The sequence below is a fragment of the Amyelois transitella genome, chromosome 10 (genome assembly GCF_032362555.1).
Source record: "Amyelois transitella isolate CPQ chromosome 10, ilAmyTran1.1, whole genome shotgun sequence".
In the NCBI taxonomy this organism is placed as follows: Eukaryota; Metazoa; Arthropoda; class Insecta; order Lepidoptera; family Pyralidae; genus Amyelois; species Amyelois transitella.
The window spans coordinates 1,518,219-1,531,050 of record NC_083513.1 but is presented as its reverse complement, the minus strand read 5'-3'; the positions used below and the strand labels follow the sequence as shown (position 1 = coordinate 1,531,050).

Below are 12,832 nucleotides of genomic sequence, written 5' to 3'. Positions count from 1 at the left end.
CATCTATGGGAAAGAGATGGAGTGGTCCTATTCTTGCCGTGTTGTTCCCGGCACTAATAGAAAAATACCTACTTAAATATAACATTTTTTAGTTTTTTTTTTAATTTAAAAAGTTGACATTTGGCCTCTACCTTATTTTCTCCGTGTGCTATCACTGCAGAGATCACAACGGACGGCAGAATTTGAACACCCTAATGGCGGCAAATGTGTTGATCCGCCATTGCAGTATTGTGAAATGGCGGATCAACACATTACTATGTAGTGCACTTTCGTCACAGATAACATAGTAATTGTCGCCGGCCGGTGTCAGTGCGTCACCCTATTATTTATATAGATCGTACGATGCTAACAATAAACATAATATGACAAACGTATTAGTTAAATATCTTCTTTATTCCGTTGAGATAAAGGCTAGGTTTTATGATGAGATGTTGACCTACGCATTTCACTGTCATGTGATAAGTGGGCGGAGTTTGATAATTGGTCATTGTAGATTGATAATGATTTTTGAATGGGTGAAAGTGGATAAGAGTATTAGGGTTTTAAATAGTAGATTGGTCATTATCATTTCAAAATCTAAAATCAATATTTTATTCTGTAAATAGTCGTTCGCAGGCATTTTCTACGTTCAGGCACATTTTACATTTCATACATACATACATATAATCACGTCTATATCCCTTGCGGGGTAGACAGAGCTAACAGTATTGAAAAGACTGATAGGCCACGTTCAGCTGTTTGGCTTTATGATGGAATTGAGATTTACATTTCAATAAATTAAATTTAAGTTATATCAAATAAAAGCTGTCCCGCGACTTCGTCCGCGTAGAATAGTTATTTTGGTCATGATTGAAGCCCTCAAGGATGAATAAATTTCCCCGTTTTTTTTTTTACATTTTCCATTATTTCCTTGCTCTTTATAGTTGCAGCGTGATGTGATATGGCCTGAAGCCTTCCTCGATAAATGGTCTATTCTACACAAAAATAATTTTTCAATTCAAACCAGTAGTTCCTGAAATTAGCGCGTTCAAACAAACAAACAAACTCTTCAGATTTATAATATTAGTATAGATACAAAGGAAGGGAGTATAAATAATGTTGCTTTCTCGTCTGCGCTAGGAATACATTCAGCTGAACGTGGTCTTTCAGTCTTTTCAAGACTGCTGGCTCTATCTACCACGCAAGGGTGTAAGACGTGATTGTATATGTATAAGATTTGCGAAAAACTAGAATTTTTTGTAGGAGGCGCTTAATTCGCGCGGGCAAAGCTGCAGGTAAAAGCTAGTTGTTAATACAACCTTTTTAATATACATATCTATAATATTTTTAACCGACTTCAAAGAGGAGGAGGTTCTCAATTCGACCGTCCGACGATTTTTCTATTTTATATATAAAATCTACCTCAACAGTTTTAACATTTGTTCACACATTTATATAGTTAAGTACCTATTGCATCTTCATAAGGTCTTAATTAAGTGTAAAAGATAATAATATATAAAATAAGATAATAATATATAAAGAGAATATGATGACCTACCCTTGTCGATGTAATATAATTAGTTGCACTAATTAGATTAAAGGTTTACGACCGGATGCAAGGTTGATACACTCGTAAATTATAATGTTGATCTGAAAATAACTAAGTGTCACCAAATTGATTACTATTTAAAGCACTTGGAAAAATGAAACACTCATAAAATTATCTACAGTATGTAATGTTGTCATAAGTATATGTTTACATTTACACATCATCACTTGACAATAACTTTAGGAACAATGGCACAGTGACAGGGGCCCGAGTCTGGTCAGACATTGCCACAATTTTAAAAAGAGATGCCCAAAAGTATCTATTTATTAAGCACAGTGAAACCAAAATTGTTTGTATAAGGAAAGGTGCGACAGAAAGGGTTTTTTTACTGAAACTACTTCATTTACATGTATTGTACTTGTAGAGCTTTCTATTTATGCAGGATTTCATGAGCACATTTGATAAACTTCGTTCGGACGCTCTTATCCACGAGTTTTCAAAACCTGAATTACTATCTCTTTTTGGCATTTTGGGCAATACTAAATAAAAAGAAATAACATCATATTGGATGTGATGTTCTGTCTTGTAAAAAAGGTATTGTTTATTTTTTTGACAATTGATATTGGTTGAAAATGATGCCCTATTGTATACAAGAGACGGGTCCCAGGCAAGTCACAGATTTAATAATATGCCACACACAAATTATTGTTTACACAAAAAAACCAGTATGAACACACACTCGAATGTTATTATTCGATATTATGTAGATTACAAGCTACCCGATAAAAAAATAATAACAATATAGACGATTCTGAACGGTCCTATCTTAAACAAAGTAGCAATGTTTTTTTTTACAATTAAGTGATATTATTATCAGCAAACTTTTCGCTATTTTGATTTCGTCAGAAAAGCACTAAAAGATTCCAAATACGTTTTACTTCTCACAATCAGCAATTGGGGGGTTAAATTGTTGTGAATAAATTAGTTATTTAACATAAATAAGATTGTACATAAATATAAAAATGTGCAAATCGTTGCAGTCAGTTGCAGGTTCATAAACACCGACTTACGAGTACATCAAGATTAAGCCGCGCATTTTATAGAGAGCCCTAAACTGTATTTACCCCACATGTCTTCATAATCCCTAACTAATATTATTTATAAATACGAATGTCTGTCTGTTCTGCATTCACAAGAAAACCGCTGGACAGATTCTTATTAAATTTTGTATGCATGTAATTAAAAACCCGCGATTTATGTGGTAGTTTTGGAAATAAGTTTTTTTTTTCAATATAGACTTATTACAAAAATGTTGTGAAAATAAGTAGGTAGTTAGTTCTTATATAATCATTCCGTTTCCGAATTAGATGCAAGGTTCCGAATCGATTTTGATGCAATTTTCAGGAAAGTGTTGTTACACTTGACATGACATGCTTTCATGTTTAACCGACTTAAAGAAATGAGGATAAAGATTGTAGGTAGTCGGTTCTCTTTTTACAAAAGTTATCATCGTATTTAAGTTATTTCTATATTCTCTCACACCCTGAATCTAACTGCAACGAAAAGTTATCGATAATCCAATATTGTCACACATATCCTCAATCACCTCCTGCCGTCTGCCATCACCTGGACTGCTTAACGTTGAGGACCTGGTCGTACTTCTTCATTTGCCTCGTGGCGAGGTCTACATCCACGTCGGTTAGGTAGTAAGCCTCAAAGTTGCTTAGCGGTCGCAGCATGATGTATAGACGTTCAGCGTACTTCCTGTGGTTGAAGTTAAAAACGGATGACAAAAGAGCTGTTCTGAGCTTAGGTTTTAGAATAGAATAGATTTAATTTTAAAATTGGATTCAAGGTATCACTTATTGACATCACATAACTGAAATCTTTTTATATCTAAAACCGCTTCCAAAGCGGATGGAAAGAAGATGCGGCGGAACAAACTACACTTCATTTGTAAAGATTACGATAGTGGGTAGGTAGCCTACTACCTAAAGTAGTATCTTTCTAAAGTAGTACCTATACTACTTTAGAACAGTGTCACTTTCCCGTGGATGTTGTTAAAGGCGATTACGGGAATAATCATTTTTAAGGTACAACAAACGTGAACTGAACAAGATTAGGCCTATTAGGCCTATAACTGCCTCTGTCGCAGAAGTGGAATAGTGTTGTTTTGTTCAATTATTTGAATTATACAGCGCTCCAGTGTCATAAGATAGACCCTGGTTTCCTATACCATATACTAATAAATCATTTAAAAAAGGAAACTATATTGTAATCTTTCGTTGTGTCACTGTAGATGTGTAAACGTGTGGAGTGTCAAATAAAAAAGAAAAATATTTCGGTACAAAACTACTTCTTACTTTCTTACCAAGCGGTTGTCCGGTTGTCCATAAGCTATAGATAGATATATAGATAAAACTCTTTATTGCACCATAAGAGTAAAACATACAAAACAGCCCAAAACAGACAAAGTTGGTATAAAGGCGGACTTATCGCTAATGCAATCTCTTCCAGTCAACCTTTGGTTGGAAAGTAACCAAGAGTTCTATCGTTAGATACATACATACATACATATGGTCACGTCTATATCCCTTGTGGGGTAGACATAGCCAACAGTCATTTGATAAACATCGTTAGATGCAGATTTTAAATCTACACTGAATTGTCATAAGCGTAATCTCTTCTTAGAGTACTTACTTCTTAGACCTCAGTCGAAACGCCAAGAGTACAATGATAAAATCTGAACAGAACAGGACTTACCTGACGTCAGTGTTCTTGTCAGTGAGCAGAGTAGCCAAGGAAGAGAGCGTCAGTCGCCTCGCGTTGGCCGCTGAAGGTGGTCGCGCCTTCAGGAGGTCTCGGCCGCCGCTGGCTAGTGCGCAGCAGACCACCAGCAGGCGGGCGGCTGCCCCACGTACTAGACCGCTTTTGTGTCTGAAACACATATAAATTCACTCCTTCTTGGAGTGTAAGCTTAACCATTTTCCACTTGACTTAAGATGTTGATCTGAATTGCACCTTATGTACAAAATTACCTTGCAACATAGGTTTTGCATAGTCTACAACTCTTGTGCATAGGTTTTAGTGTACTCTTGGCCTAATCTTTCACCAGAATATCTCACCACGTAGTTACTATATGTTATTAATTCGCTTTTGTTTATGTTGCATACTAACTTGGCTGGTGACTACTCGCAAACTCCTCATAACATGAGGATGCCATACCGCATGAAGTGCCCATTTTAAAGCCTGAATATTTTTCATCCTGTCAGTCAGTCAGTCCTTCATCAAGTTACAGTGCCGAGGGAACCTTATAAACTTTATCCCTGATCGAAACTATCAAGGATGCAACCGACAAAATACTCAGATGATAAATTTGATGGCCACAGAGCTGAGTACCCGGCGCCGTGCATGCACAGAGCGGTGACGCCGTGCGTTAGTTCGACGTCAAAGACCAGGTTGATAGTCAGGAAATTATAATAAATTTCACCAAAGCCCTCTAGATTGATGATGAGCACAGAGTAAGAGTTCATTACCCGGCGCCGTGCATGCACAGAGCGGTGACGCAGTGCGTTAGTTCGCCATCAAAGACCAGGTTGATAGTCAGGAAATTGAAATAGACTTCACCAAATCTCCCTAGATTGATGATGAGCACAGAACAAGAGCTTACCCGGCGCCGTGCATGCACAGAGCGGTGACGCAGTGCGTTAGGTCGACGTCGCAGACCAGGTTGATAGTCAGGAAATTGAAATACACTTCACCAAATCCCTCTAGCTTGATAATGAGCACAGAACAAGAGCTTACCCGGCGCCGTGCATACACAGAGCGGTGACGCAGTGCGTTAGGTCGACGTCGCAGACGATCTCGTCCAGGGCCAGGTTAGCAGCAGTCCTCACCGGCCGGCTGAAGCTGCCAGTCTTGATGAGAAGCGTCGTGACTGCTTCGTAGAAGTCCTAAATGTGAATAACGATATGATAAGCATACATACACGCATATAAATACGTCTATACCCTTTGTGTGGTAAACAGGGCCAACAGTCTTGTAAAATTATCCTCATGCCAAAGAGCTGAAGGTTCCCCACCTTCAGCTATTTGCCTAAATGATAGAATTGAGATTCAAATTGTGACTGGTTGCTAGCCCATCGCCTACTAGAATAATCCAAAGTACCTATATTAGCCTATTCCTTAGTCGCCTTATACGACATCTATGGGAAAGAGATGAAGTGGTTCTATGCTTTAGTGCAATGGACCACATAGCTAACGATGAGATATCGTAGAAGAAAAGTAAGGCGGGATTCAACCGGCACAAACTCCTTTTAGAGATACCTAATTATGGAGTTATTAACAACAAGAACGATTTATCTAGAACTACGTTAAGGTACCAAATGACATTGATTTTATTTTGATAATCAGTATGTTAACCCGGACATATTATCTCTGACTTTTCTTTTCAATCAATCAACTTTTATGACAATTTTATTCGCATAAGTAACTTTGACATAATATTAAAACGTGGGATCAGGGTTATAAAGAATTTAGTATCATCGGTTATTCAATTACTACCACCAAGCGATGAACCGGGAAGAACCTGACTCTGTTAATGTTATTTATGACGCTGTTTGTGGTCTTATTTAAGAATTAATAAATAAAACTGTGTAAAAAACCTTCAATTAGGTGGCTGAAGAACTTTGGGTAACTGAAAGATACAGGTTTCCAAAGATTAAATACTTAAATTGAAGAAGGTACCTAAAGTTGTAACCTGTAGGTAAAATAACAGATACAATAGTTGAAGAAACATTTATCACCCTAATGTTCTTCGTGAGTATCTTCAACATATGGTCACTTCTATATCCCATGCGGGGTAGACAGAGCCAACAGTCTTGAATGGCCACGTTCAGCTATTTGGCTTAATGATAGAATTGAGATTCAAATTGTGACTGGTTGCTAGCCAATCGCCTACTAGAATAATCCAAAGTTTATTAGCCTATTCCTTAGTCGCCTTATACGACATCCATGGGAAAGAGATGGACTGGTCCTATTCTTTTTTGTATTGGTGCCGGGAACCACGAGGCACTTCAACTTTGAACCTATTAATGGCGCAGTCAAAAGTGAACGTATCACGAACCGGCTTTTTAGTATAATTGGTATTCTTGATGAGAGAAGCCAGCGTGTTGCAGGCCGCTCGTGACACCTGCGTGCGCGGCGACTCCACATGTGCGCTCACCTGCAAAAGAAAGGTATGACGATACGTAATCTACCAAAGATTAGGTAAATACTACTACTATACTTTACGGCTACTACTACTCTGTGGCGCAGCGGTAGTACGCTTGTCTGTGTCACCGTAGGTCCCGGGTTCGAATCCCGGCAAGGGCATGATGAGATAATAACTTTTTCTGATTGGCCTGGGTCTTGGATGTTTATATATATATATAAGTATTTATTATAAAATATTGTATCGTTGAGTTAGTATCTCGTAACACAAGTCTCGAACTTACTTCGAGGCTAACTCAATCAGTGTAATTTGTCCCGTATATATATTATTATATATTATATTATTACTATACTAGAAGATGTTTATCTTGACGACATATTGATAGTTATAAAGGATGTTAAATGTTTGTAATTTTCATTAATCCCAAACATAGAAGGACAAAATCTTTCCTCAATCAAGCCTCTCGACCAACTCGAGTTACACGGTATTCCAACTTATGTTTTTAAAGTGAAAATTTACTTGTCTTATAAGGTCTGCGATTCGATTTTCCGATATGTTCCCCCAATACTTTTGAAGAACTTTTGGCATTTCTTCTAGAGTCTCCGCCGTTTTCATCCTGAAAATTGTAGAAAATCTCATAGTGAGACCAGTAAGAAAATAGCTAAAACTTGAGTGAAATCTATTGCAGTTAACAAAATAAAAATTTACCTCAGTTCAGTTCAGACGAGTTTGGAAGAAATAATAAAAGACAAACGCTCTTTATAGTAAAATCTTTTTCAATCTTCCCTTAACGTAACGTAGGAAGACATTTGATGCAGGTCAGGTCATACCTAATGTGGAATACTATAGAAGAGGCATGTGTCCAGCAGTTGACTTTAACAATCCAAGATAATATAAATAGAAATCCACTTAATTGGCGTAGTTGATAATACATAAAAGTTTGTAAAAAAACTAGTAGGTACGAAAATGGTTAAACCAGAACAAAGGCCCTCTGTTCCTGTTTCAGCACTTCCAGCTAACACTAGAGTCAAAGGAGAATGTATCTTGCTAGGCTGATAGGCAGAACTGGAAAGAATACAAACCACGAAGCGGACTTCAGTCTCCTCAATAGCTCTACACATAGCGCGTCACATCCCCGATCAGCCAAGTCTCCAAGTTTCTCGTTCGGCGAGAGGCTGCGAGGAGAATTGCTTCTACTTTTCAACCTGGATGGATAATCATTGTTCATAAATAAGTTATTTAAACGAATATGTGATGAGCAGGCAAAAGAAGTTTGAAAAGTTATCAGTAAAATTATCAGACCCAATGGTTGACAGATAATGCTTCCAGCATTAAGTCCGCCAAATACACTTGTATTTTGTGCAATGAAGTTTAAATAAATTATATATATATAGCTTCTACCTAAAGACAGACGTGCTAAATGTGTAAGCTTGCAGATTTGTGTGACGGCGGCTTGTTTTCAGAGCAGTATTTCTTTAAATAAAATGTTTAGGATGATATTGTTAAAAGCCGTTTTACTGCTAAAGAAAAACGCTAAGCTCAATAAACAGGCACACTAGTATAAAGTATATAAATTAAGTAAAGTAAACCTGTTTGGTGAACTATCATGGTTGCTCATCTTCAGCTCCCTTATTTTCTTCTTTATGCTGATGGAAGCCGTAGAGGTCGTGAATGCATGCTCGTTTGTTGTCGTCATGACGCTCATGCCGGACGTGTGGTGCAAATTACTCTTTACTTGTCCTTCAATAGGTGGTAATCGCACAGAATCAATAAATTCCTTTTCTTCCATTGGATCTGCTGATAAGTTATAAATTTTTTGACATCTTAATATTAATTATCTGATGAATGGGCAGTAAATTTTTAAAATTTATTAATTGTAAACAGATTTACATAAGACGTACCACAACTTCGACCGCTTAACATGATGCTTTCTCCCGAACCCATTTCTTTAGATGTGACCTCCCATCGATCTTGTCCTTCGTACAGACATTTGACTGCCGCAGCTTTGTTGGATATACTGGGGTTAATCGACAGAGTACATTTGATATGCGGGTTATCTGAATTCAATGAACTATTATTACTATTGATAGGAGGTAATTTGAAGTCGTCGGTTTTAGATTCTTGTGATTTCAAACTTGAATCTTTTGTAGCTTTATCTGTTCGATCAGAGATTATTGTGTTGTTTGGCGTAATATCAAGTATTATGTTACTATTTTTAATTGTTGATTCTTCGGTCAACGGTGTCAATAACCCGAAATGACGCACTTGATCCTGTGATTTTGTATCAATCATTCTATTTGGCGAATGGTCAACAGTTTGAGACAGTTTTTTGTATAAATCGTCAACGTCATTACATAAAGACGTAACGTCGCTAAAGCTATCGGGTTCTTCTTCCTGTTGCTTAGATTTCTCCATCAAAGAATCATCGTCAATATCAGATTCAGAATCCGGAACAGGCGGGCATTTAAAAACATTTCGTTCATTTTGATCATCGCTTAAAAAGCTTTCAGATAAATCATCTTGTATAATATTTAGCATTTCACTATTCGAACTGCTAACGCTTTTTTCTACAGTGTTTGGGCTTTCTGTATGTGACATTGGAAATTTCGAAGAACCATCATCAAGGGAATTATTCAAAAGCTGATTACCTAAGAGATTGTAGTAGGCCGGTGTTGTAATTTCAGCGTTACACAATTTTGGTATGTTATCAATGAAGTCAGTTCGCGTCTCAGTTAATTGTATTTTACATTCAATAGTCCTATTCTCTGTTATAGAGAGAAATGAAGTTTGTGTTTCTAGATGATGGCTTGTACCATTTTTTAGCGCGCGATCAAGAGCGGCTAGCTCCAAAATGGTTCTGCTAGTTTGTGTGAAACTTTCTTGTGCAAAATCAAATGCGTTAACACTCGCAGCAGTAGTTTTCGCAGACGATTCGTATTGTACAAAGGCGTCTTGTTTGATCAAAGGCATAACATTTGTGGATGAGCATTTTTGGTTGAGCAGCGGAACTGTTTTGTCGCTGTCATCACTGTCACAGTCTATAACGTAGGTCTCCTTGCCAGTGGAATTATGTTTGTCTGTTTTGTCTGAACCACTGTCCGTGAAGTCAAGGGAATACACGTTCGAGGTGGTTACACTTTTCTGAGAGTCTGTGTATTTAACGTCACCCACGAGATCTTCGATTTCGTCCTCCTGGTAATAACATAATTTTATACATACATACATAAAATCACGCCTCTTTCCCGGAGGGGTAGGCAGAGACTACCTCTTTCCACTTGCCACGATCTCTGCATATTTCCTTCGCTTCATCCACATTCATAACTCTCTTCATGCAAGCTCGGCGGTTTCGGGTACTTTTGACCTGACCCTTTACCACACGGCGCTTAATGTAAAATTTATTATTAGGCAATACCTAGGTATCTAATATTAAATATTTACCTTTTTAACATAATTTTGTTTATTATTATTGTAGATATAGTAACTACGTACATTTAAATGCATATTCTTAATTCAGAACATCAGAGCTGTATTTTTTATGAAAAGATCTTTCTGTAAAGATAAGGGATCCAACTAAAATTAAGTCGGTTTTTTCTTCATGAACAACTCTGTAGTGTCTTACCAATTTTTTTCGGAGGGCATTTCGCCTTTTATAAATGGATTATGTATCAAACTTAGGAACGTAGGGAAAAATTGCTGCGAAAGTTAACCAAATTATTGAGTTACGTAAATGGTTTTACCATGTGTTTAGGTACTTACCATGATAATGAATTTTGAATAACAATATAAATTAAAATATCTAGCGCTATGTAACCACCGTAACGTGTATTTTTACGTATTTAAAATATTTCAGTGCAATTCTGACAGGCCATGACAACTTTGAAATGCGAAACTGTCACACTGTTCAGGCGTTTTTATTTATTGAAGTCATTGGAGGAAGAAGGTGTCTCAATGGTTACTTCGGGAAGAGGTTGAGGTTCGCAATAAACGTTGTTACATTCATATACATATAACGCATTTTTCCTAGAGGGGTAGGCAGAGACTACATCTTTACACTTGCCACGATCCTTGCATACTTCTTTCGCTTCATCCTTATTCATAACTCTCTGCAAGCTCGTCGGTTTCAGGTACACTTGACCTGACCTTTTGCTAGAACGTCTTCGATAAACGTTGTTAAGTCAGGTCGTCAATAGGACTATTATATCTTCTTTTTCGTCTTGGCATTAGCCCTAGTTACGTCTCACCTCTCTGGGAAAAGCACAGGATGGGTTCTTTCATCATGAGCTTGAATTGGGTAAGCCAGGTTATTACACAAAGCGACTCCAATCTGACTTCCTCAAACTATGCAGGAGAAACCTTACCCACATTAGATGACGAAAACACATATAGCGAGTAAAGGATTTTATCATGGTAAAAGTTACATTAAGTAGGTATTTAGATAAATGGAAAACAGGAGTGGTTTTATAATAATGTGTCGGGAACCATACGTCACCACTCGACCTCTTTACGTAGATATCGTAAGGGGTAACTAAGGGAGTTAATAGGTAGTTAACACTTGATAAAACTTGGAAACAGCCAACAGTCTCTTGAAAAGACTGAAAGGCCACGTTTAGCTACAGCCAAATGCGGGCTTTCATCATTAAGCCATACATGGCATGGAATCGAGATTCAAATAGTGACATGCTAGCCCATCGCCTACAAGAAGAAATCCTAGTTCACTAGCCGTTAGTCGCCTTTTACAAAATCCATGGGAAAGCTATGGATTGGTCCTATTCTAAAGTGCAGGGAACCCCACGGCGCTTAATGTAAAATTTATTATAAGCCAATACCTAGGTATCTAATGTTAAATATTTAGCCAAAGTTACCTTTCATTTAGTGTGATGAACATCCATCCATTTATAAAGATATGTGTGATTTTACTTTGCAATGGACCATCCTGATAAAACACTACATTGAGGGGCCGCGGCTGATGCCAAACTATTATCAGTACAGAAATTAATATCACCATAGACAAACAATTTCGTAGATTTTCGTTTTATTTCAGGACTGGCTAGAAAAAATAAAAATTCTTTTTTTTTAGTTACACTATTGAAAACTGAAACTCCGTTGCCGGCACGGGTACGAACGAGTGTCATTCATAGATAATGTTATGTACGGATATTTTTTTTTTACTCCGGACTTGACACGCCTTTAAATCCATGTTTCTAAATAGTTTTTTACGTGTGAAAATACATAATGTGAGTATCGAAAAGAATCTCGCAAAACAGTAGTTTTTGAGGACACACAAAGACAGTCACAGAGACAAATATTTATATAGACAGTTTAAGAGCCTTATTATAGGTACTTACTTTTACAGAATTTTAACCTCAAAAACGACAAAGTTTGATTCGCCTGCCAGCAGTGTGTGACACCGGAAGTCCCATGTTCGAATCCCGGCCAGAGCTTGATGAGAAATGAACTTTTTCTAATCGGCCTGTGTCTTGGATGTTTTACTTTTTTAGTATTAATTATTAAATATAGTAACGTTGAGTTAGTATCTCGTAACGCGTACCCGAACTTACTTGGAGGCTAACTCAATCTGTGTAATTATATTAAACGCTCTAATTCAGATAGTCGAGCCTCTCGACTCCAATAATGTTGTATCTAGTCATATGTATGTCTGCGACATCTATTGCAACTATCATATTGCGATCACTAAATAATGACTGACTAGTTCCGGGGGATAAAAGGCTTATATATTTAGAACTCTCGATTTGAGAACTAGTTTGGGATCAATTTTTTGCTAGTGCAACGGAATCGTCCTAAAATATGCCAATGTTGTGTTTAATTTGAATGAACTACTTACTGAAAGAAAGAGAGAAAAATATGTAATTTATTTTGACATCACACAGTCAATACACAACAAAGTAACTACAATATGTGAATGCCATAGCAGGTCCCGACTCAGTGATACGCTGAAACACGTTCAGCAATGGTTTTCAGCCGGGACCTTATTGTGGCATATAATACATACATACACACATAATCACGTCTATATACGGGGTAGACAGAGCCAACAGTCTTAAAAAGACTAATAGGCCACGTTCAGCTATTTGG

At 37.3% G+C, this 12,832-nt stretch overlaps 1 protein-coding gene across 1 annotated transcript; it reads right to left on the bottom strand.

Moving 5' to 3' along the window:
* Window positions 1-1,736: 1,736 nt before the first annotated feature.
* LOC106136751 (uncharacterized) lies at window positions 1,737-10,240 on the bottom strand. Its single transcript, XM_060946217.1, has 9 exons — window positions 10,229-10,240; window positions 8,641-9,931; window positions 8,329-8,533; window positions 7,822-7,944; window positions 7,259-7,355; window positions 6,653-6,751; window positions 5,333-5,481; window positions 4,292-4,465; window positions 1,737-3,292 (listed from the first exon to the last, which is right to left on the bottom strand). The coding sequence occupies exons 1-9, from the start codon at window positions 10,238-10,240 to the stop codon at window positions 3,151-3,153; spliced, it is 2,292 nt and encodes a 763-aa protein (XP_060802200.1). The 3' UTR covers window positions 1,737-3,150.
* Window positions 10,241-12,832: the final 2,592 nt, after the last annotated feature.